The sequence below is a fragment of the Peromyscus eremicus genome, chromosome 8b (genome assembly GCF_949786415.1).
Source record: "Peromyscus eremicus chromosome 8b, PerEre_H2_v1, whole genome shotgun sequence".
In the NCBI taxonomy this organism is placed as follows: Eukaryota; Metazoa; Chordata; class Mammalia; order Rodentia; family Cricetidae; genus Peromyscus; species Peromyscus eremicus.
In genome coordinates this window covers 9,969,912-9,996,145 of record NC_081424.1, presented here as the reverse complement: position 1 = coordinate 9,996,145, position 26,234 = coordinate 9,969,912, and the positions used below count along the sequence as shown (strand labels likewise).

At 39.8% G+C, this 26,234-nt stretch overlaps 1 protein-coding gene and 1 long non-coding RNA gene across 5 annotated transcripts in view; one reads left to right on the top strand and one right to left on the bottom strand.

Annotated features, from left to right (window-relative positions):
• The window catches only part of Sec63 (SEC63 homolog, protein translocation regulator), a 77,419-nt gene extending 55,449 nt beyond the window's left edge, over positions 1 to 21,970 (top strand). For all 4 annotated transcript variants that reach the window (XM_059272460.1, XM_059272461.1, XM_059272462.1 and 1 more), the window contains 8 exons: positions 3,587 to 3,669; positions 6,315 to 6,374; positions 6,501 to 6,674; positions 10,815 to 10,973; positions 12,685 to 12,786; positions 16,410 to 16,508; positions 19,888 to 19,992; positions 20,926 to 21,970. In XM_059272460.1, the coding sequence (XP_059128443.1) occupies positions 3,587 to 3,669; positions 6,315 to 6,374; positions 6,501 to 6,674; positions 10,815 to 10,973; positions 12,685 to 12,786; positions 16,410 to 16,508; positions 19,888 to 19,992; positions 20,926 to 21,069 (926 nt within the window). In that variant the 3' untranslated portion in view covers positions 21,070 to 21,970. The remainder of the gene's footprint in view (positions 1 to 3,586; positions 3,670 to 6,314; positions 6,375 to 6,500; positions 6,675 to 10,814; positions 10,974 to 12,684; positions 12,787 to 16,409; positions 16,509 to 19,887; positions 19,993 to 20,925) is intronic.
• Positions 149 to 26,014, bottom strand: LOC131918368 (uncharacterized). The gene is made up of 3 exons (XR_009380960.1): positions 25,333 to 26,014; positions 19,285 to 19,501; positions 149 to 913 (listed from the first exon to the last, which is right to left on the bottom strand). It is a non-coding gene; the product is annotated as an uncharacterized LOC131918368 (long non-coding RNA).
• Between the last annotated feature and the right edge of the window lie 220 nt (positions 26,015 to 26,234).

Genomic DNA, 26,234 nt, shown 5'->3' with positions numbered 1-26,234 from the left:
TTGACTGTTCAGCTCTTTATTAGACCATCAAGTGTTTTAGGCAGGCAAAGTAACACAGCTTCACAGAGTAAAAGCATGCAACACATCTTTGAATCATCAAACACACATTTCAACACCATAAAAGAATGGAACACATTTTAAGCTAATATTCCACAACAAGTAAGAATTCATTTTACTGTGTTATTTGAATATGTCATAGGAGCCACATAGTTTGAAGGAAGAGTAGAGATTATAAGACCAGTGCTTAACATGGTGTTAGAGATAATTGCTTTCTCTTTATCATTAGAGACCACATAGCATCTCATGGCAGCTCATCTCCCCCACTTTAAAACACTAAATACTTGTACACGCTGATGCAGTAGATGTCACAGGTATTGCAGAGTGAAAAATGTGGATACAGATGTGGCCCAGGTTTGAGTTCTGAGGACAGAGGCTTCTAGGGTAAAGAAAGGATAGTATACCCTTTCTTGAGCTCCACGGTCATACATCATAACTAGTAGTAGAGTTAGCTGTTATCAGTTGTTAGAGTATACTGTTTTCCATATGTTGGTGTGTAATAAAGGCCAAGCACAAACTTGGAAAATAATAAAAAGACAAACTCTCAGTGAAGAAATTTCTTATAGGTAAAATCTGTAGAAAAAGGAATTCATGTCATTGGAGTGGAAGGTATGAATAGTAATTATCTTTCTCATTGCTTTGATGAAATACCTTATAAGCAGTTTAAGGGGAAAGCGTTTACATTGCTTGTGGCTGGAAAGGTATAGTCCATCGTGCTGGAAGTGTTGGTGGCCCGAGTGTGATGCAGCAGGATGGTGCAGTCAGGAAGCAGGGTGCTGAATGCTGCTGCTCAGCTGCCTTCTTCCTTAGTCAGTGCAGGCCATTATTCTGGCCCACAGGAGTAGGGTAGGCCTACCTGTAGATGTAACCAACCGTCTTATTAAATAAGAAACACAGAGCCGATTCAGAGAAGAAAGCCAAGAGGTCAGAACTAAGAGCCTTACCCTTCCTGCTTCAGCTATCCTGCTTCAGCCAAGAGAGCTCTCCGAAAAAGAGGCCTACTTCCTGTGTGTATGTCTTTAAATAGTCTAGATGTTCTGCCTTCTCATTGGTTGTAAACTAAACACGTGACTGCCTTGTCATTGCCTGTATGTACCGCCCTCCAGGTCCTTAAAGGCGTGCGCCACCACCGCCATGCACTTGCTATGGCTCTATAACTCTGACCCCCAGGCAACTTTATTTATTAACATACAATTAAAATCACATTTCAGTACAAGTAAAATACCACCACATTTCCCCTTTTCTATTTTAATAAAAAGAAAAAAAAAAAAAGGTTATAACTAACAAAAGAAAAACTATATACAAAAGTACAATAACTATATATAATATATATAAAAAATGTCTAAACAATGTCTAGTCCATTTGTATTTGACAAATTCAGAGATAATAATTTCATTATCCTATTTTGTTAAGTCCAAAATGTATCTAATTCATTTTCTATCCTAATTAATCTTCAACTAATTAATCTTCAACTATAACTAACTAATCTTCAACTCCCTCAGAGACCCAAGAAGGAAATAATATTAGCTAACAAAAATAAAAACAGAAAGTGCATGCAAGCAACTTCCAAAAAATTTGTGAGTTGACAGAAACAGCCAACTGCCTGGACAGTCATCTGAGGTTTCTTCGCAATGCTGGGGCATCATCTTCAGCCTATATAGGCTTAGCATATCTGACAGACTCATTTGTGAAGTAGGATGTACACAAGGTCAATAGTTCAACCTCACATTGGGTGAGAGCAGTCCATGCATCAGAAACACCTGAATTCCATTAATGTCATGTCATGATTCAGGATTTTAAATTCTGGAAAATGTTGATGGTTTTTTAGTTCAGCTCTCCATTCTTCTTGGCTGTGTACATATGGCTTCATCTCAGCATCCCGTTCTTCTCCATATCTCTCTATCAAATGCCAGTCTACTATTGAGAGGCGTGAGCTTAGTTACTCTTCAAGAATAACTGTTTCAGCTGCTGTTCCATAGCATATCAGAAGCCATCGGCCCATTGCCTGTTCAGCTGCCTTCGAAGAAAAGGGCACTCTACCTTTTCCGAGTTGCGAAGGCCACGTCAGGGATGGTGCCATATTGTCCTGGCCTCAGAAGATGCCTTTTGATAAAGCCATAACCATACTTGTTTAGGCAAGAATCAGTAGTCCTTTGTTTCATGTCCTGTCTGTTCATTTTGTCATCAGTTGATTCGAGGATATTATGTATAGCCATGGATAGTTGCACTTATAATGTGCAATATTATTATAAAGCTGCAGTGTTATTGGTAGCAGTATTGTGTATATAGGAGGTGTGTGTATGTGTGTTGCATGCATGTGAATATAGGAATGGATGTATAAGTATGCAGAGACTATAGCAGGATGTTTGGTGGTTTTCTCTATTGCTCTTTTCTCTGTTGCATTGAAGTAGGCTCTCTACCTGAACCAGAAACTAGCCTTTTTGGCTAGGCTGGGCAGCCAGCTAGCTCTCAGATACCACCAATCTCTACCCCCCAATGCTGGTTGGTATTACACATACTTTGCATGCCTGGCTTTTCATGTGGGTGTTGACAGTTTATACTCTGGACCTAATGCTTGCAGAGCAAGCATTTACCATCTTTTCTGCTCTGTTAGTTACTTTTCTGTGGCTGAAGAGTCCATGACCAAGGCAACTTAGAAAAGAAAGCATTTAATTGTGGCTTACGTGATAGAGGGTGAGTCCTTGGCCATCATGGTAGGGAGCCTGACAGCAGACAGGCAGGGTATGGCACTGGAGCAGTAGTTGAGAGCTTACATCCTGATCTGTGAGTTGGAGGCTGAGAGAGAACATGGAAGGCAGGGCCTTGTGTGGGCTTTTAAAACCTGAGAGCCCCCTTCCAGTGGCACACCTCCTCAAATGCTACACCTCCTAATTCTTCTCAGAAGAGTTCTATAAGCTGGGGACCAAACATCCAAATATGAGCCCATGGAGACCATCCTCTTTCAGCCCACAGCATTTGCTGGGCAGTCTTCTCTTAAAAACATGGAACTGTGTACGAATTTGCATGCCATCTTTGCATGCAGGCAGTGCTCATCTTCTGTCTGTTGTCCCAGTTTTAATATGTCTTCCCAAAGCTAATGCTTAAAAAAGCTTTGTAATGAAAATATATTGATGTTACTGCTTTAAATATTGTCTCTTTAAATGTTTAAGGTCATTTGGAATGTTAGTTTTCATCATTTTCGTCTCACGGTCAGGCATTGGTCAAAGAAGTAAACTTTACAGTATCTGCAGAGTTGGCTCTGAAATTTGTCAGTGCTAGCTGTGAACCCTGTTTCTTAAAGTGGAAATGAATGATGATACATCACAAGAGTCTTTTAAGGATTAAATGAAGCAGTTGTCGAAGGCACCTGGAGGGTGTTACAGAATATCAATAAATTATTTTTAATAAGCTTAAACATAATATTTTCAGAATACTGAAGTACTAAATTGTTTTGGGCAAGTTAAATATTGCTGTGTGCATTGACTTGGAACTTGTTTTTTATATTTTGCTCTATCCTCCTATCTTACAGTATTGGATGATGAGGATAGCAACAACATCACAGTAGGATCCCTAGTCACAGTGTTGGTTAAATTGACAAGGCAGACGATGGCCGTAAGTAGTTTATTTGTATAATTTATTTACTTATACTTATTATTTTGCAGGCTTATTTGTATATTTGTTGGTTTGTGTGTGAATGCATGTGTTTGCACATGGATGCATATGTATGTATGTGGAGGCTGCAGGTCAAAATCTGATGATGCAGTGTTATTTTTTCAGATGGTGTCTCTCATTGGCTTCGTATTTGCCAATTTAGTGAGGCTTCCTGGCCAGCTAGTTTCAGAAATCTACTTGTCTCTATCTCCCTAGTACTGGAATTATAAGCATGTGCTGTCCATCATGCCTGGCTATATTTTTTATTTTTTAAGATTCAGTCATTTTGTATATATGAGTGTTTTGCCTGTCTGTATACATATACACCATGTGAGTGCCTAGTGCCTACAGAGATCAGAAGAGGACATTAGATGCCCTAGATGGTTGTGATATACCATTTGGGTACTTGGTATTGAACCCAGGTTCTTTGCAAGAGCAACAAATGAGATACCCTTTCTAGGCTCCCAACCCCATACCTTTTTTGTTTGTTTGTTTGTTTTTTGTTTGTTTGTTTTCAAGACAGGGTTTTTCTGTGTAGCTTTGGAACCCTTCCTGGAACTCACTCTGTAGTCCAGGCTGGCCTCCCGAGTGCTGGGATTAAAGGCGTGCCCCACCAGCGCCGGGCCCCCATACCTTTTAAAACATGGATTCTGGTGATCACACTCAAGTCCTCATGCTTGTGGTGTGGCTAGCACTTCACTGGCTGCACCACCCTCCCAGCTCAGTGGTGGTTTTGTATTTGAGGCAGGGTCTTGCTGTGTACCTACACTGTCCTCTTCCTTCAGCTCAGCCTCCTGAGGGCTGTGGCCACACATCGCGATTTATTTGTAATTGTATTTTTGTGCTTTATGAGTTAATATTTTTATGCGTTTTTTCTCAGTTTAAGTGTGTTCTTAAAACATGTAACAAGATCTAAATGAACAAGTTCTGTTAGATGTTTTATAATACTAGTTTTCATGATAGAGTTTTCATAGGCACTAAAAACTAGAAATGGATTAATTCTTCATATGTTTATTGCTAATTGTCTATGATATATTTATGTAAGTATTGTTTTTATACTGTAAAGTGCTGCCTATATAGAGATTATTGTTGATAATTTCAATGCCTCATTTTAGTAAATTCTTTAAAGTTTGTTTTAATTTTCCTCAAAATATTTAAAAATTACACTAAAAATAACTTTCTGATAATGTGAAAAATTTATGATGTTTGGAAAGAAATTCAAACAGATAGGAAAATATAGGGAAAAACGATGGTTACTCTGAAATCCCACTGCTAATTTCTTGAAATATCCTAATAGATGTGTGCTGTAGAACTAAATGTTTTGAGGTTTGTTTGTTTGTTTGTTTTGGTTTGTTTTGTTTTATCAAAACCCACTTCTTTCACTGTCCATTATTCCTTATCAGCCTCAGATGGCCTGTTCGTGGTCCTTTTATATCTTACCTTCATACCCTTTTGGATCTCTGCAGTAAATTTGCATATATACACATACCATGTACATTGGTACTTGTCTTACTCTGTTTAAATACAATTGTATGTAATTCTTGCACTTTTTCTCTCCATTTCTGTTGTGTGTTTGTTATCGGTCAAGTCCATTAGTATTTCATGTGTATGTGCATGTGTACATGCTTGCCGTTGTGTGGCAGTTAGAGAACAGCTTGTTGAGTTGGTCCTCCTCTACCATGTGGGTTCTAGGGATCGAAATCAGGGTATCAGGCTTTACCTGGCGATCCCTGTCATTCATGTTTTTAGTAGACCACTATTTCAACTTATTCAACTCTGGCTTCTACATCTGCACCCCCATTACTTCAAACAAACAGAGAAAACAAAACCTTAGAGTGCCAATGTGGTGGCACATGCCTTATCCCAGCAACTTGGGTTCAGGAGGCTGAGGCAGGGGGATTGTGGATTCAGGGCAGCTGGGTTATATGATGAGATCCTGTCAAAACTATGAAAACAAACAAAATGGTGGTACCAGCTTATTGGCCTCTTAGTCAGGCTAGCCTGTCTCTTGTGAGCTTAATTGTTTTTTGGGTTTTTCATTTATTGGCTATAATTCAAAGACATTTATTAAGCACAACCTATATCACTTGTCAGTTTCCAGTATGCATTCTTGCTAGGTTCTAAGTGAGCTTTAAATTGTATATTTACAGTTTTTATATTGATTCTAATTAAATTGTGTGGTTACTAGATATGTTTTTAGGATATATGGATTTTCTTGGTAATCCACTGATAATAATGAATAAATGTATAGTAGTCCCTTGAAGGTGAAAATTAGAATAATATGATATATTCAAATTCTCATTAAAATATTCTTGCTTGATTGCTATTAGAATAAAATGAAATTTTAAATTGAAATATTTTTGACTTTATAATGAATTTGCATATATTAAGTCATTGAATTTGTTCAAAGTCTGTTTATGATAGCTCTAAGGTACTTCAGAAGGTTGCTCCCTGCATATGTACAGACTTAGGACTGCCAAGCCTACTCACCCTCTCAGTTGCAACTAATTAGGAAGACCTTCATGGATAGATGTCTTGGAAGATTTTATGTTTCATCTGAAAGACAAACGTTGACTGATAGATATTGTTGTTCTTCTTGCCTTTAGGAAGTATTTGAAAAGGAGCAGTCCATCTGCGCTGCGGAGGAACAGCCCACGGAAGATGGGGTAACAACTTGAGTTTTCTTACCTTCTTCGCTTGACTTAATTAATGCGGGGTGTAATAGAGTTTATGAGTTGAAACAGAGTTCTAGAAATGACTGTTCCGCCTTCATAGTCACCTGTGCTTTGCAGCAGAGTGATGCCAGCAAGAACAAGGCCAAAGGAGGATGGCAGCAGAAGAGCAAAGGACCCAAGAAGATGCCCAAGTCCAAAAAGAAGAAGCCTTTGAAAAAAAAGCCCACAGCTCTGCCCTTCCCCCAGGCCAAACAGCAGAAGCAAAAGCAGGCCAACGGAGTTGTTGGGAGTGTAAGTCTGTTGTCACTGTCACTGTTATTCTGCTGTGTGGTCTGTGTATATTAAACTGTTCAGATACGGCGACAGCTCCTGAAGTTCACATAGGAAGACGTACATGAAACCCAAGTCAGGATTTGCCCTCTCTTCTTACTCCTTCCTTCCAAATGCTGGAAATTGAACCCAGGGCCTCGTGCACACTAGGAAAGTGCTCTGCCACTGAGCTCTACCTGCTCAAATCAAGATTTAAAAGCTCTGGGCTGAGAGATGGCTCAGCAGTTAAGAGTATCTACTGTTCTTACATAGAACCTGAGTTCTATTCCTAGCACCTATGTGGCTCACAACTCCCTATAACTCTGTTTCCAGGGGATCAATCACCAGTGGTCTCTGCAGGCAACTACACTCATATGTGCACGTACCTAACACAGATAATAGGCGTATACACGTAATTAAAGATAAATACTTTAAAAATAATTAAAAGCCTTATTAGCGTTCAGGAGAGCTCCTGTATGTCCCTTCATATAGTCACTGATTCTTAACTGATTACTTCATCTCTTTACCCCACTACTGTGACTATAGTCACTGTAATTTTACTTACTAATAAACTTCATATAAACGAAATCATTCTCTAAGATTCATGTATTGAATGTTTTTATCTGTATGTATAAATGTCTTCACACCACGTGTGTGCCGTGCCCTGAAGAGCCAGATGCAGCCAGAAGAAGGCGGGTTCCCTGGAACTAGAATTCCAGATGATTGTCAGCTGCTGCATGGGTTCTCTAGAAAAGCAGCAGTCAGTTCTCTTAACTGCTGTGCCATCTCTCTAGCTCTGACATCCCCCACTCAGCCACCTCTGTCCTCCCTCCTTCCTCCCTTCTTTGAGTTTTTGAAACAGGCTCTCACTATGTAGCCCTGGCTGGCCTGGAACTCACTATTTAGACCAGGATGGCCTCAAATGTACAGAAATATACCTGCCTCTGCTGGGATTAAAGATGTGTGCTATAATGCCCACTATTTTTTCTTACTTTCTTTTTTAATGCCAGGTATGGTGATGTATACCTTTAGTGAGGTAGGGGCAGATGGATCTCTTGAGATGGAGACTACCCTGGTCTTACAGAGCAAGTTCTAGGACAGACAGCCAGGGTTACACAGAGAAAAACCTTTCTCAAAAAACAAACAAAAAAAGAATTATTTGCCGTGTGTGTGTGTGTGTGTGTGTGTGTGTGTGTGTGTGTGTGTGTTTGTTTGCACATTCTTGCCCGAGTGCCTGGAGGCTAGAAAAGGGTGTCATATCTTCTAGAGCTGGAGTTACAGGTTGTCATGAACCTCCTCATGTAGAACTGAATTTAGGTCCGCAAGAAGATCCGTACTTGCTCTTACCCTCACACCAACTCTCCAGCCCCAAGTTTTTATATTATGTGTATGGATGTTTTGCCTGTGTGTATGTCTATGCACTACATGTGTGCCTGGTACTTGTGGAGCCAGAAGAAGGCATTGGATTCCCTGGAATTGGAGTTACAGACATTTGTGAGCCACTTTGTGGGTGATGGGACTCAAACCCAAATCCTCTGCGAGAACAGCCAGTGCTCTTCTAGCCTCCCAATATTCCTTTAGAAAAAAAAAAATTGCCGGGCGGTGGTGGCGCACGCCTTTAATCCCAGCACTCGGGAGGCAGAGCCAGGCGGATCTCTGTGAGTTCGAGGCCAGCCTGGGCTACCAAGTGAGTTCCAGGAAAGGCGCAAAAGCTACATAGAGAAACCCTGTCTCGAAAAACCAAAAAAAAAAAAAAAAAAATAGAAAAAAAAATTAAAAACCATTGATTAATTGATTGTGTGTGCATGTTTGTGACATGTATGGAGATCAGAAGACAGCTTATAAGTTCTCTCTTTCTACCATGTGGGTTCCAGGGATTGAACTCAGGTCATTAGACTTGGTGACAAACACTTTTTCCCACTGCACTGTCTTCCTGACCCTGGCTCAAGGTTTCTTTTATATTATTTGTAGGGATAGTTCAGAGGGAGAGAGACTGTGCACATACGTATTTGGATGCTATTTCATTATATAAATGCACTATTTCTCTGTTCTGTCTGGGTTTGCCGTTTTCATCTAACTAAAGTTGCTTCTATAATACACTTTCTGTGCATGGTTTTTTGGTCATTTTCTATACAGCCGTGGGGCTGAGTCATAAATAAGGTAGTTGTGTTTAACTCATCAATAGAGCCGATTTCCAAATTCTACATTTTAAACCAACCCAGCCGAGGGCCAGAGTCCTTTTCCTGTGTTCTCGATTCTACTTGGTTTTCCCTTTTGCTTTGACATTTGGGTGATCTGTAGTGATACTACTTTGCTTCCATTCACATTGACCTAATGATTTGAGTGTTTTTTCATGTACTTATTGGCCATTTTGTTAATCTTGCTCATGGGTTGTTTGTATTATGGATTTGATAGAGCCCTTATGTATTCTGGGTATGAGTTTCTTTCCTTTTCATAGAAAGTAGCTTTTTGTTAGTTATCATTTTAATTAAATCTATTTTAGTTTTTTTTTTTTTTTTTTTTTTGTTGTTGTTTTTTGTTTTTTTTTTTTTGGTTTTTCGAGACAGGGTTTCTCTGTGTAGCTTTGCGCCTTTCCTGGAACTCACTTGGTAGCCCAGGCTGGCCTCGAACTCACAGAGCTCCGCCTGGCTCTGCCTCCCGAGTGCTGGGATTAAAGGCGTGCACCACCACCGCCCGGCTAGTTTTATTTTTAAAAATATCTTTTTATAACTGGGTGTGGTGATGCATGCCTTTAATCCCAGCACTTGGTAGCAGAGGCAGGTAGACTCTGAGTTTGGCTGGCTACATACTGACTTGCAGCCAGGTTACATACTGAGATCCAGGCCAGCCACAGCTACATAGCCAGACCTTATCTAAAAATTTTATTTTCTATTTTTTGAGAATTTTATACGTGCATACAGTGTATTTTGATTATAATTATCCACCAGCTCCTCCCAGATCTACCTCAAATTCCTGTCCTTTTTTTAATTTTTTTAAACACTAATCGACTTTGTGCTGTGTGTACTCATGGGTGTGGGACCATCCACAGAGTGGGGTCAACCTGCCCGGGGCCACACCTTAACTGACTTTCATTCCCATAAACCATCATTAACTGTCAATAGCATCTCTGCTAGGGGTGGGGGCTTCATTCTGGTGTGTTTACTAGTTTGATCTTATGCAGGCAACCACAGCAGCAGTGAATTTATTTTAATATTACCTTCAGCTCTGTGATCTATCTAGAATGAATTTTCATTGATAATGTAAATTATGGAATATTTATTCCAGTATTTATTGAAAGTACAATCCTTCCCTGACGAATTGCAGTGGTGTTTTGTTTAGAACAAGCGGCTGTATTGCTTGTCATCTGTCACTCTAGATGCCATAATCCAGTCTGCCTGCTTCTTGTGCCAATGCCACACTAGCTTCATTGTAGATTTCGGTTTTTACACACTGTAGTGTGAGTGCCCCGGCTTGTAAAGTTACTTACTTTCTTAACTGTGGTTCATCCAGCTGAACATTTAGAATGAGTGATAATTTTCACTAGAAAGTAATTACTGAATTTAGATTAGCATTAATTGAATCTATGGTTTGGTATGGGGAATTAATATAGCATTAATATAGCGTTTTTGCTTAGTTCTTGTTTACATTCATTGCCTGTCTTTATTAACTTAGAGCTTCTTTAAATTTTCCTAGCAGTAAATGGCAGATGTGGTACATTTGTGCTGCTATGTACTTGATAACTTCTATTGGTGTTAGTTTAAATGACAGTTATTTTCATTTTTCAGTGACTACTGCTTTCTTAAAACATTGACCTTGTCTGGAGATGTCTTAGTGACTTGACATTGATTTCAACATCTGTAGGTGTTTTAATAAAGATATTCCACATAAGCAATTATGGCCTTTGTGAGTAAAGACAATTTTACTCACAAGTTTTGGTTTTTTTTCTTTTAAGCCTCTTATGCCCTCCATTTCTGCCTTTTGGCATTTCTTTGCTGGCTAGAACTTGGGTTGTGAATAGTGAAATTCTAATCTTGAGCCAGTTCAGCTCCATATGTACTCTTCAGAGAACAGCCTGTGCTGACTGAAACGGAAAGAACTTCTGTGTTTGCTTTTGTCTTGTAGGAAGCTTCAGCAAAGGAGGAAGACGACGACATCTCTGACAAAGGCAGCGATTCTGAAGAGGAAGAGACCAACAGAGAGTCGCAGAGTGAGAAAGAGGACGGCAGTGACAGGGAGTCTGACAGAGAGCAAGATGAGAAACAAAGCAAGGATGACGAAGCAGTAAGACCTCATGGTCCCCACCCCACTGTGCTGAGGACAGAGCGCAGTACACACCCCAACTCCAGACTGATAGTTTAAATCACTTGGAGCAGGTTTCTGATGATGATCCCGGGAGCTGGTTGTTCATGCCTTTGCTTGTTTACTTGCCTTAAAAACTCATCCATTTTAGAATTTTAGTACTTTAAGAGTGCATTTGTTTTGAGGAATTCCTGTCAGGGATTCTAAGGGAAAATTGTTTGAGACAAGGATTGGAGTCCCAGTTGTCTTAAATTTGTTGAAATTACAAAATGGAGCAGGTTCTCTGTCTGAGTGAGACTAGTTTGACCTCCTAAGGAAATTTTCAGTGATGGAAGGTGTCTGTGGAAATAGGAGTAAGGGAAGGTGGGTGTGAGACAGGAGCAGTCCATGGAAGGTTCTTCCATGGCTTCCAGGTCACACTGAGAAGAAATATCACTGTGGACCTGATTGGAGAGTCAGTTAAAGGGAAAGCTTTTAGAATGTCACCTTGGTTGTGTAAGGTAACTAAGAGTTGATTAAGATGGTGAGGTACACTGTGTGCATCAAATTACACTTGATTTTTGGGAATGATACAGAAAAGAATATGCTGGAGGCTTTTTACAAACGAAGTATAAACTGATGGCTCTTTTGACTGGGTGTAATCTAAAAGTACCTGGAAGAAGAAGTAGGAAGTGGAATGCAAAGGTATTGGGAGCTCCTGCGCCTACCTACCTGTCCTTGGGAGTGGAGAACACAACTACAGATGAGTTTTTCTTAGTTGCTGGGTCTTGAGTGCTTTTAGACTTAAGAGAATTACAGAGATTGTTTCCTCAGCTCCACTCTAAGAAAGGTTTGCTATGTCATTTTCTCAGAGGCAAATCAAGGTTTTATAGACAAGCTTTTTTTTTTTTTTTTTTTTTTTTTTGATTTAGAATCTCACCATGTACCTCTGGCTGTCCTGGAATTTACTATGTAGACCAGGCTGGCCTTGAACTCACAGCGATCCGCCTGCCTCTGCTTCAGTGCTGGGATCAAAGGCTGCACCACTATGCCCAGCTACAGATGAGTTTCTTTAGAAGACCAAAGATAAATAATTAGCCAACAGATTCATAGTCTACATCCTAAGCATGATTTAGTCCACAGAGTCCAGGACAAATACAAAGTAGCTTTTACCTTTGAACATCCTGGCTGTCAGGGCCAGCAGACTTAAAATAAATGTTGTGGTGTGTACAAGAGCTAATCCATGTTATGCAAGCTGTAGTCATGGCTTAAAGGTGTGATCAGCTGAGTTCTGAGGTAGAGAAATATTCGTGTAGGCTTTCCTTGGGAGTTCATACATTAGGACTTCACTGTCCTGCAAGAACCAGGAGTAGGAGATTATAAGACTGGGGTGTGACCAGAAACCCACAGAGGGTTGAGGGCATGTGAAATGGTTTGGTGACTTCAGAGATGTGTAGGTAGTTGTGAAGACAAGAATACAAAGGACAAGGAAGAAAGCCGTGGTGTAGGCTCAGGGTCAGATCTCAACAGTGGTGCCAACATGCTATGGGGCTTAGAGGCCCAGTTAAGTTCGTGCCAGACAAGGATGAGATTTGTGGAAAGGAACTTCTGATCCTCAGTAGCTGCTTGGCATTTTCAAAAGTAAAAGCTGAAACCCCTCTGAATGGTGTCTGCACCATACCAGATTTCAAGTATTCTGTTCTTTTTCTCCTAGGAGTGGCAAGAATTACAACAGAGCATACAGAGAAAAGAGAGGGCTCTCCTGGAAACCAAGTCAAAGATCACACACCCTGTGTATAGTCTTTACTTTCCCGAGGTGAGCTGCACCCAGCCTGGTGATTCATTATTCCATTTCTTCTTTCCATGTATTTCTCATTGGATTTTATTGCTGCAAAGTGTAATAACTGGTTTATTTTTGATAGGTCATTATCTGAGTTAGGGTTTATGCTGTGAAGAGACACCATGATCACAGCAACTCTTATAAAGCAAAGCTTGCAGTTCAGAGGTTTAGTCCACTGTCATCATGGCAGGTGGCATGGCAGTGTGCAGGCAGACATGGTGCTGGAGAAGGAGCTGAGAGTTCTACATCTGGATCAGCAGGCAGCAGGAAGTGAATAGGCTTGAGCTTCTGAGGAGCCCACCCCCACAGTGACACACTTCCTTCAACAAGGCCACACCTGCTTTAACAAGGCTGCACCTCCTAATGATGGCGCTCCCTATAGGTCAAGTATTCAAACACATGAGTCTATGGGGTCATAGCTATTCAAACCCACCACAGTCACCCTCATATCATAGTAAAGGATATATTGTAACATGAATTACCTTCTGTGAATATGTTGTTTACAGGGGGATAAACTTTTTAAGTTTATATGATTTCCTATGCTTCTTTCATCTCTGTTTAATGGCTATTTGCATTTAGTAGTGAGAAGAGGCTTTATAAGATGAATGCAGTATTTTGACTTTGGTGACTTGGCTGTTCTGAGTCTTTACCCCCATGAAGTTCTAAATAGGATGAAAGATTCTTCTCTCTGAGGGTTCCTTACTAGCTCCTTGGCACCACCAAACTTATTTTTGACCCCAGGAACTATCATCATCGTTTGTGGAGTGTATGAGCCCATGGGTGGTAGTTATGGGACCAGCTCCTTTGGGCTCTGAACAAAGTTGGGCAAGAACTGAGCATTACCCAAACTGAGGACCCGAGTATCACAGTGCCCTCTGTGCCATTGTCCTGCTCACTTTTTAATGGCCTGGCTCACTCTGTTGTTGGTCTGGAAATGACTTTGGAATTCCTTTGACATTTTGCTTTTGAAGATGATTCTGTCTTGGAGCTGAGATCAAGTGCTGGTTCCTCTAGTTCATGGAAACTGATCCACAGCCTGCTTCACAGCTTTGCCACAGAGCCTTCCGCTCTCCTCGTGCTTGGCCAGTGGGTTAATGTATACAGTCTGCTTTGTGTTTGAGAATATCAGTCCAAAGATTTGGGGCCTTCTAAGTCCAAGTCCTAAATGACTTAGCTTTCCTAGCAAAAAGTAAGTGGCTTTGCACAGACTGTTGTTTGGACTTGGAGTAAAGTCGACCCAGGGTTCCATCTTAATATTCGTGCTGATCTTCTGACATAGCTTATGTTTTAACCCGTCTGTTAGGGGCATCTTGCCCATTGAAGTGGTAGCCTGCCAACACCAGGCATCCTGAAACCAAGCAAGTAAGTTCTGCGTGTTGATTGGTTTTAAAAATCAAAAAAAAAAAAAAAAAAAAAAAAAAAAAAAAAAGTATGGGATGAGGTAAACACTCATCCTACATAATTGGTTCCCATGTAACTTACAGTATCATTTTAGATCATGCTTAGTTAATAAGCAAAGCATTGACTCCCTTGAAGTGTTTTATCCTCAGAAATGCCTTTTCCTACTATAGTCTGAACCTCGTGGTCAGCATTTGAAACTCATGATCTGTGTGCCGTATGTGGTCTACAATAGCAATGATTGTAGCCCAACACAAAATCATAAACTTAAAACATTGAAGGGTTTTTGTAATTTATTTATTTGTTTATTTTTTGTAGTGTGAGTTTTATAGGTGATAATGTTGTTTCACAGTGTCTAAAGGTTGAGCATGCAGGCCAAGTCTAGTTGCCTGCCCTCTTATCTCCTAAAGGTCTCACCATGTGGCCCTGGCTGGTTTTGAACTCACACAGGTTCATCTGCTTCTGCCTCTCTAGTGCTGAGATTAAAGGCATGTGCCACCACGCCTGCAGCCTGCCTGCTTTTGCACATGATGCTTTTCGTGAACAAAGTCTATTTGAGCATAACTTTATTCATTCTTTTCTCACTGCAACAGCAGATCTGAACACCCGCAAAAGTCTCCATTAATATTGAATGTTGAGATTGTAGGTTTGTGTAAACTGTGTATACATGAAACACACACACACACACACACACACACACACACACACACACACACACCATCAATCATCCTGCAGCCTCATCAATCCTCAAGTTAAGCAGAACTGAATTTTTTTTTATTAGGAGCTGCTCTCCTCATTGCACATTTGTGATTTACATATTAGCCTTATTCATGCTAATTCATGCTAAGTGCTTTGTGGCCTCTGGCATTTAACAGAAGAGCTTTTAGTTGAGTCTAAAGTAGCATTGTTAAACAGATACACAAAGTAATCATGGAAAAGACAGAAGGGTCAGTCAGATGAGTCAGCAAGTACATGCACCTCCTACCAGCCCTGCTGACCTGAGCTCCAACCTGGGATCCACATGATGGAAGGGAGAGGACTGACTCCTGGTTGTCCTCTGACCTCCACACATGTGTCATAGCACACATACACCAACATACATGGAAACATAAAAAATATGTAAACATTTAAAAAATAATAAGATAACCAAGCATGAAAAAATGTTACCAAGCCACCTTAAAGTGTAAAATAAAATGGAAAAGGTATTGATTTGGGTTTAAAAATAGAAATATTTCCCAGAGAAATGATTTCAATAGAATTTTTTTTCTTCCTTTTTTTAAAGAAATAAAATAAAAAAAAAAAAAAACCAGGATATCTTTGTGCCTATCGATAGATTTTCTTTTCTTTTTTAAGTGTTGGAAAATTGAGAGTTTAGGATAGGATAGCGCTATTTTGGCTAAATGTATATTTAGCACATCCTGGAGTTTATTTTTAGCTTCCAACATTTTTCTTTAAAACATGGTATCTTCCCTACTCAGTCTTTAAAACAGGTGATACTAAGCACGTGTCTAGCAGTGGTTCACTAATGGGAAATGTAGCATAGTGATGGTACTGGGCACACTGAGCCTTAGTGCATGCAGACTGCTAGGCCTTGTGTTCATTAATAAAATCATTTCTTGCCTTTGTTCTGTCATTTCTAATTCCCAGCTCTCATTGTGTATTGCAGTGGCGGTTCCCTAATGAGCTTCTTGTTGTTCTGATCTTTCAGAAGTTCAGCTAGAAATGCTGACCTTCTTAAAATAGTAGTGTGCAATGAAAGATGAATATAACCTCTTAAGATCTGAGGTTCTCTTTAAGTGTAAAGTGTTTAATGCATTGGTATTTTTGTTGGGATGCCCAAGTAAGTCCCTTCCACTCAGTAGAAGTGTTTATCACTAGGTAGAATAACTGGTTTTTGTGTATGATGTACTTAATTGTTTTCCCTTTTTAGAATATCATTTATCATTTTAAAGTAAATCACAGATTTTTAATATTTGAGAACCATTAATAGGCTTAATTCAAGTTGTTGAAACTCCAAAAGTTATATGTAGAATTACTTGGGGAATAGTGAATGTATCTTACAGTGGGTTTGTCCATCTGCTAGGCACTGTATCAGTGCTGAAGATGTAGCACTGACCAGGACAAGGATAGCATCTCTAAGACAAGTGAAAGCTGGTTCTCCAGTCCTTTCTGACAACTCATACTCTTTTTCTTCTTTGCAGGAAAAACAAGAGTGGTGGTGGCTTTATATTGCAGATAGGAAAGAACAGACATTAATATCCATGCCGTATCATGTATGTACACTGAAGGATACGGAAGAGGTAATTAACCAACAACACTTCTCTTTTAATATCTTAACCTTATGATGCTTCATTGAAATTTTGTTGGTTTTCCTGGAACTCGCTTTGTAGACCAGGCTGACCTCTAACTCACAGAGATCCACCAATCTCTGCCTCCCAGGTGCTTAGATCAAAACCATGCTCCACCACCGCCCAGCTTCATTAAATTTTTATTAATTCAATTTTTTGTATTTTTGCTCGTGGTATTTGTTTGTTTTTTGTTGGAGTTAGCTTCAAACTCCCTATGTAGCTGACACTGGCTTTGAATTCCTGATCCTTCTACCTCTATTTCCCAAGTTTTGGGATTACAGACTTGCGTTACCATACCTGGCAACTTACTGTAGGCAGAAGTTTCTGTCCCACCTGCCAATTCCCAAATGACCAACGGGGAGATTCAATATTAATTACAAAGGCTTGGCCTATAGCTCAGACCTGTTACTAACTAGCTCTTACAGTTACTAATAGCTCTTACAACGTAAATTAACCCATTTCTATTAATCTATGTATTGCCACGTAGCTTGAGGTCTTACCTGTCCTCCAGCATGTTTTGCTCCCTCTGTGTCTCTTGGAGACTCCACTGACGCCACCCTTCTTCCTCCCAGTATCTCAGTTTGCCTGTCCCACCTATACTTCCTGCATGGTTACTGGCCAGTCAGTTCTTTAGTAACCAATGAGAGTAATACATAGTCACAGTGTACAGACGAATTATTCCACAGCAACTTAGATGGTGTTGTTATAAGACATTTTATAATTATTATCTGATATTTTAGGATGAGTCATTTGAAATCCCTAAAGAACTGTAGAAGGTAGGCAACTTGGTCAGTCTGTTGAAAACATGTTTTGAGGTAGTTTCCCCCATCACTGTCTACAAACATAAGCCTCTATGTCTACTCTCCAGACTCTAATGATATTATACCTAAAAAGTTAAAATTTTTTGTTATTGGATTATTGCTAAGTAGACTATACTTTGTCTTGAAAATTCCAAGAACTGATAATTTACTGTTCTAAAATGGAGGGTTTTTTTTTTTAATTATTTTATTATGTGCCATTAATTACTGCCTTTTTCTTTCTTTTTTGTTTTGTTTTTGTTTGTTTGTGGTTCAGTGGTTAAGAGTAAATGCTGCTCTTATAGAGGATCTGGGTTGGGTTCCCAGCACTCACCTAAGGGGCTCATGCTAGCCTCTAACTTTAGTTCTAGAGTATCTGGTGGCCTTTCCAGGTACTTGCACTCACATGTATGTGTACACACACAAGCACACCTAATTTAGAAGGAAAATAATTTTTTTTCTTTTATTTTAAGGGAGGGAGGATTAATTTCAGAAAGTTCATCCATGTTTGGCAATTTATCTAGTTCCTTGGCAAGCACACTTGTTCATCTAATGGCAGCCATGACGGGGAGAGACTAGGGAAGGGCTAAGGACAAGAGGTAGTTCTCCTAGGCCTGCCCTTCCTATGACCTACTTTCTCTAGCCAAGGCTCATCTCCTGTAGCCCATCACTTTCCAATAATGTCATCAAATTATGTTGCCATTAAAGATTAATCTTTCATTGCATCATAGCTCTCAAGTTCGAGACACACCCAGAAATGTGCTTTACAATTCTAGGTATTTCTAAGTTCAGTCAATTCAAGATTGAATGCCATAATGGCATTGTGATGAAGACTTGCTTAGTCATTATGCTATGTTTACTCTCAGGATCTGTAGTCTGTTGTACTTAGTGTGTGTGTTCTTCTTTAAGGAAGAAAGCTCTCTCTGTCAGCCTGGACTTAGTGGACAAACTTCAAGATCGTTGTAGATATTGACTATATTAGTCAGGGTTCTGTAGAGGAAAGAATTGATAGAATGAATGAGAGGGAGAGACAGTGTGAAGGGGATGGGGAGCTGATAGGCTGTGGTCCAGCTAGTCCAAGAATCCAATAGTTGTTCAGTCCATAAAGCTGGATGTCTCAGCTGGTCTTCAGTATATGTTGGACTCCCAAAGAAGTAGGCTCTAATGCCAGTGGAGGAATTCCTTAGCAACAAGATACATGAACTTGACAATGAGAATGACGACAAAAATGAGGATAAAAAGCAAAAACTGCTTTCCTTCATGTCCTTTATATAGGCTACCACCAGAAGGTGTAGCACTACAATGCCCAGACTTGTTTTTAAATGGCCTTTATTAATATTATAACGTTGACTGCAAAAATCTGGAATTTGGAGATTAGAGGCAGAATACTAGAGTGTGAAAATGTCATTTTGAAGAATGTATTCTTATGCTCATATAGAATTGAAATCTCTAAATATGTTACTATTTGTACTTATGTTTATGATTTGATGGGAAGTAAAGTACTGTTTTGGACTTATTTTTGTATAGTTTCCTGTAATTTATATTTTATTTTTCTGCAGTGATTAGATGTTAAGGTGGTAAAGAGCCTTATTAAAACTAATAAATTATTTATTGAAATATAATAAAGTAAAAATATGTAATTCTTTTAAAATTTGTTTTTATATTTTGAGTTTCATATATGAATATAATGAATTTTAGTTGTTTTTAATCTCTCCATTGTCCCCTCTGATTTCTTCCCTTGCCCTCTGAAACCCTTTTTGTAGCGTGTGTGTGTGTGTGTGTGTGTGTGTGTGTGTGTGTGTGTGTGTGTGTGTGTTCCCACTGGGTTTCATTAGGATGCTTACATGAGCAAGGGTGGGAGGCTATTTACTGGAGTGGAGGCAACTTTAACCACTGAAAAAATGACACCCTTGCCCCCCAGCAACTATTACCTGCCAACAGTCCCTCGGGTTGTGGGACCTTGCTGAAGTCTCGTTTTGGGAAGGTGACTACTGCTGCAGTGGGTGGAGAGTCTAGTGGCTGTAGTGGCTGTCACCCTGGAGACTTCTTTGTTCAGCTTACCTCCCCTCTGGCCCTTAGATTCTTCCTGCCCCTTCTGCTCTAGCCTTGAAGGGTCTTTCTGGGTTGTTAAGGCATAGATAATTTATCCTGGAAATAAGAGAATTTGGCAGGAATTACTTTTTATCTAGCCAAGTCTATTATTTAATTACATTTCATTTAGTTATACTTTCATTCTTTGCTTAATTTCTTTTGAGTTTTCAAGGTGACAGCATAGAATTTGGTTACTTTAATAGGCTTTCTTGAATTGTATACTTAGAAATGAACCTCAGTAGTTCTGCTTAACTTGATTTCCTTTTTGTTTTGTATATATAATAGATAAAATAGAGCTCACACATGTTTGTTATTGTGAGAGTTTCTGTAAATCATCTGAGGCACTACCAGGCTCCTAAGTAGTCTGAGGTGGGAAGTTTAAAGGCATTCTGTTGTTTCTTTTACTTAATACAGACTTTTAAGTGTTGATTTTATCTTCTTAGGTAGAACTGAAGTTTCCTGCACCAGGCAAGCCTGGAAATTATCAGTATACAGTGTTTCTGAGATCAGACTCCTATATGGGTTTGGATCAGATTAAAGCACTGAAGGTAAGAATCGTGAGGAATAAATGACTTAGAGTTCCTGGAGATGGGAGTCTAGTAACCGTGAGCAATGCCTGAGGAAGGTGTGGGAAACAGTTCCAGTTTGGAGATGGAGAGTAATGGGAGGAAAAAGCCGGCTTTCAGTGATAGTTAGACTTAAGGCACTTTGAACCTCAGCTGTGAGTTCCTTTAGTGGTTGCTTTAATGTGCTGTAATATGTGGTACATTCCAGGGCTCTACCAAATGTGTTCTATTTCCTTTAAAAAGGCTGGAGGGGGTGGGGAGCAGGACTCAGATTTTTACCACAGACTTTATTGGTATGTTTATAGATTTCTGAAATGAAGGTGGTTTTTGTTTGTTTGTTTTTGTTTTTTTAATCATCTTGGAGCATAAACTTTGTATATGGCTTGAAGCACACTTAGTGTCCATTTCCCTTGAGCTTTTCACACAAGGCATTCTATTACATTAGTGAGATTGAACAAAATCATGCTTACACTGTTAGAGTCAAGGAGCCGGTAAAGGGGAGTCACTATTTCCTGCATCGACCATGGAGTTTTATTTCACAACTAATCCTTGGGAAGCAGACTTGAATTTTTCTTCCTTCAGCCAAAGACTTGTAATAAGACACCACTCAGTATTGTCGCATAGGAAACATGACAGTTAGTACTTTGTGCCAGAGAAGTACATTCTTAAATGGTTCAACTTCTACAGGGTCAAAATACCAAATTATATTAGAAATTTATCTCCATTTCTGTGTAAGTGGGTTTAGTATTTTCATTTGTAGAGTGGAGTATCTTTTTAATGAATGTGCTGAATTTAGAGTTGCAGCAGCAGAATCCATTTCTTTGTGATTTGCGATGGCAAAAGAAAACCTTTACCAGGTATTTCTTGCAGTATTCCTTTACAGATCTCTGATGTGCGTTTAATTCTCCTTTATAGCTGGAAGTTCATGAGGCCAAGCCTGTGCCAGAAAACCACCCACAGTGGGATACAGCAATAGAAGGTGATGAAGACCAGGAAGACAGTGAGGGATTTGAAGATAGCTTTGAGGAAGAGGAGGAGGAAGAAGAAGGTGATAACTAACCAGTGTATGCGTGGACCACAGCGTTTGCACATACTTGCAAACATCTGCTGCTTTGTAAATTATAATAAAGCAGAAGCAGTGGAGAACTGATGCAGTGGGAAGTGTTGGTATCTTTACTAGAAATGGATACGTCATATAGGCAGTTGGTGGTGCCATGTTACAGTCTGAAAGGGCTTCTCTAAAGCCTTTCAGGTATGGGGTGGTGCGATCATATCATCTGCAAATGATAATAAATCCTTCGTTGTTAAAACTGTCCAGAAGCGTGGGCTGTGCATTACCTGATCAGTTTACGGTCTCAGTCAGAGTCAAGGTACATGAAAAACAGTCTTTGTTCAGCTTTAGTTTTAGTGAACATTAAAATATGATAAACATCACAAATATGTTTTAAGTAACATCTGCTCAAGTTTTTAATCTGTTAATCAGCTGTTATTCATCTATCAATATTTTACAAATGGTAAGATTGTAACAGTTCCATACATGAGTTCAAACCTTTATTTTCATCTATCTTGGCCATAACTTAGCATTCTCACACATTCCACATAATACAGAGGGCTACATTTTGGAATTTTCCGTTCTTAATTGCCCAGAGTTAGCAGACATTACAAGAAGGGCTTTTAATGGCTTAAGGCCTCTTAAAGCCTCCGTTGGTGTCGGCACAAAATCTCATTCTTCTGATAAGCTCAGGGCCGAAAGGGATTGTGGGACCACCCGTTCTCTGATGCTTGGGTCATGTTATCCAGTCTTTTGAAAAGGGTTACTATAAAAGCTGGACTACATACATTCTTAGCTTTTAATCTACCTGACTTCAGAAGCCTTTTAAAGAAAATAAATACAGCATACAAAGGAGGCATTTTTTGTATTCATTTTGGACTCCTGTTAATAAAATAGAAGTTTGACTCATTTTATGTTTGTAATTGTGTTTGTCTTTTTACTCCTAGAGAAAGGGCATAAATAGGGTAATCTTTTATTTTTCAACTAAAAGTTTAATATTGTACCTCACTGTGGAAGTGACTGCTCTCTCTGTATACTCTTGGAAAACCCAGGAGGAAGAGCTATTTTCTCTCATCTAGTACAACCTGAAGGGCAGTGCTCAACATAGAGTAAATGTGTGTGTGATGAGTCACTGAGGTAAGAGGAATATTTTTATTACTAGATGTGGAGGACACACAAGTCTACAATACTATAAGATTGATTGCAATAATCCTATCAAACTCTCCATAGGCCAAAGTACTGTTGCAATACTAACTTATGTTTATTTAAAAGGTTGCTACTCTTCATGCAGAATTATCACTGGTATTTTGTTACTACAGTAGTTGGAAATAAAATTTGAAGATTACCAAAAATATGAATTTTTTGTTGTTGTTCTAAATTTAAGATGTAACACTGAACAGTTGAAGTGTCCATTAGACCCTTGCTTACTCTTGCTGTGCTACTGAGGGTTTGATTCATTTGTTTCTATATGTAAGGGGTGGGTTTGCCTTTCAAATCAGATCTTACTGGAAAGCTCCAGTGTTGAGTGAGGTTGCTAGACATGTCAGTGTGAGGGAGTGAGCAGCTGTGTCGGGAAAGGAGAGGCCCGAGGAGACTGGACAAGCAGACTTGGAGTCTTTGCAGTCCCTAGCTTGGCTGAAGTAGATGGCTCAGGAAGAGTTCTCTAGTGGCTGTTTTCCCTCTGAAGGGTGTACAGAGTTTGAGATGCTCAGCACCGTGCTTACAAAACAGCATGCCTTCCATGATTGGAAATCCCAACAATTCGCTGATGTTTGCCTATTTTGTGATGTGTCAGCATCCCAACCTAAAGAACCAGTTTTCCTCTAACCAGGTATCTTAGGTGAAAGACCTCAGTTATGGTGTACATCTCTACTCAGTCACCAAACTCCACATTCCTTCTTTCTCCACAATGGAATTAATGACTTATCCTGGTTTGCATTTAGTTGAAAGGAAAATTTTAAATGTTTGTTTTTAACTCCTATTCAAAACATTGACATTCTGTCAATAAATGAATATATAGATGAAAACATAGTATGTACATACAGAGTGAAATTGATTATATGAAATTAAGTTATTTACATTGTGTAATACTTTTAATCTCTAAATTTGCAAAGTATCCATCGAAATACAGCCTTCCACAAGGAGACTTAACTACCAGGTAAAAGTGTGGCAGGTGCAAAGGTTAGCATTGTAAGACTTGACTGAGGCCTCAGACTCAAAATTAGATGTTTATTTATGTTCTCTAAAATTTGTGGTATTTGAGACGAATTGAGCACATTGAATGAGATTCTGTGCATGGAGCAATCTCTTGTTCTCTGCTTTGCCTTTGCCAGCATGCACTGAGGGGTGGAGAAGGACAGGCTGTCGAGTGGTACCCTTCCACTGTTGGCTGGAAAGCTCAGGCCCTATAGAGGTGTAGGAGTAGAATGCCAACCCCCGATGTGGAACTAGGGAGTTGCATGTTAGGGATGTATTGAGGCTTTCTTAGCATGTTCTGGTTTTGTTTTTGTGTTTTTGAGACAGAGCCTCACTATATAGCCTAGGCTGGCCTTGAACACACAGTGTATGTAGCCCAGGTCGTGAACCTTGTGATCCTCTAGCCTCAGCCTCTTGAGTGAGTGATAGGATTACAGGCAAGAGCCACCACACCTGGTGTTGAACACATTTACTACATTTATTCAGGTATCTGCTCCAGCTAGCTCGTACCATACACTGGAGTGTTGTTCAGTAATAATCTGCATTTCAAATGCACTTCGGTACCTACATGTTTTTGACAGATTGTTTATCATGTATTTACTGAGTTTCCATGTCCAGGCTCTGTGACTTAGGCACTATAGCTATGTGGACCCTCTTTGTGTTAAAACTTACTTGGATTGGGTCAGGACATAGGTGGGAATTCATTTTAATCTTTTTCCTTTGGCACAGTGGCCAATATTTAGAATGCCCCCCCCCCATCTTTTCACTAGGCAGAGGAATAATTATTATCACTACTACTACTATTATTATTATTATAGGGACTAGCTATTGAGTTAGTTGGCCTTCGTCCATCCCCTTTGGATAAAACAAGAGTTGTCCTTTGTTTTTAAATGCTTCTTTTTTGAAGCATTTTCTCAACTCTATGAATCCCCTATTTAGTCTGCCTTAAAGTGGAACAACTATCGGTGAACTGGAGCATGCCATTCTACCAGCTGTGCAGTGATTAGTTCAAATGTGTCCCAAGAAGTTAGCATCATCATACACTTAAACTTGACACTAGGGCTATTTACAGACCTTAACAAACAAAACAGACGTGATCTTGTACATTTTCCTGTAACTGAGCTAAAAATCCAAATAGCAATCATGGATATGCTTTAGGACTGGTTTCAGGCAGGTGTGTACATCCCAGGGGTATGCAGATAATAAGTCCATTGAGAAAATGTTAAAATAATGATTCTTTGTATTTAATCTCATCCTTTTAAATTTCTATTTTTGTGTGTTTTATAATGTACATAATATATTGTACAGTTGTACACTTATATAATTTATAAATAAATAATACATTTATTGGTGCACTATATTTTTTTTCTGATTTGGGTGCATGATGAAAACATTTGGATACTACTGTTTTGTGGTATAGATAGGGTGACATTTCAACTAACTGAAAGTTGGGGCTTTGGCACTCTGCCATTTGAGATGACAATGACATACTCTGATACCAGGAGGCAAGGTTGCATTTGCTGTGTCCACATCTGCTGTGGCCCCCAAGAGCAACGACGGTGGATGCTTCTTCAGTGTAGTCATAGAGAGGGGGAATGCTGTAACTCTTAGGAACTGTTCAGTAGCTGCTGCAATTAAAGAGCAAAAGGAGCCCAAACAATGCCTAATGGCATCAGTGGCCACCACTTAGGTGTAAGCAGATTGTAAACAGCACAGCTTTCCTTGTACTTTTCTGCCTGGTTCCAGTAGAGGGCGACAGGACCGTAATTAATTTTCTTTAAAGAATGTTTGGTGGAACTATACCAAAACATCAAAAATGAATTTTTATTTTATTTTATTTTTGCAATGGGCTGTTTACATGTTCTCAGCCATGCCTCAAATTCCTGAACTCATAATCCTCCTTAAGTCTCTTGAGCAGCCGGGACTATAGGCTGTTGCACTGCTGTGCCCAGCTAAGAAATGTTTTCTGGATTCTCTGCACCTCCTAGAATTACCTCCTCCTTCTCTGTACCTCCTAGAATTACCTCCTCCTCTGAACTTCTGTACCCACTCCCCACCAACCCTTATCTTCTTACCTGTATACTTCACTGCATTAATGTGCATCTGGTTGGAAGGCAAACGATTTATAGCAAACTTCAGAGACTGTGCTGTGAATCCACTGTGCTAGAACCACGGGAGACTCCTGGAGAGAAGTGGCAGTCAGGTAAGAGGATGCTCTAGAACCACGGAAGACTCCTGGAGAGAAGTGGCAGTCAGGTAAGCGGACGCTCTAGAACCACAGAAGACTCCTGGAGAGAAGTGGCAGTCAGGTAAGAGGACATTCTAGAACCACGGAAGACTCCTGGAGAGAAGTGGCAGTCAGGTAAGCGGACGCTCTAGAACCACGGAAGACTCCTGGAGAGAAGTGGCAGTCAGGTAAGAGGACGCTCTAGAACCACGCAAGACTCCTGGAGAGAAGTGGCAGTCAGGTAAGAGGATGCTCTAGAACCACAGAAGACTCCTGGAAAGAAGTGGCAGTCAGGTAAGAGGACATTCTAGAGCCACGGAAGACTCCTGGAGAGAAGTGGCAGTCAGGTAAGAGGATATGTGAAACCAAAATGAGCCATCTTAGAAATAAGACCAAAATACTTTCACCCTAAAACTAAGGCCTAACATTTCTCCTTTTAGGTATAGGCCATGAGTTACTGAAACCAGTCAATCCAGATTCCAGAAACCAGGAAGTGTAAAAGTACAGTCACAAGGTAGTCATGAGGTAATGACTGCTGGACTATGGAATGTCCTCTCCCTGGTTCCCTAGGTAACTGTTTGACCAAAGAATGTTCCAACCCTGGTTTCCAGGTAACTGAAATGTCCCCACCTGAGGGCAGCCAATGAGAAATGGTAGCGGGCAACCACCCCCTTAGAAATAAGTTAAGCCATGATTTCTAGAAAGTCCCTAGAAGCGAGCCAATCAGAATTGTACCCGTACTAGCACCCC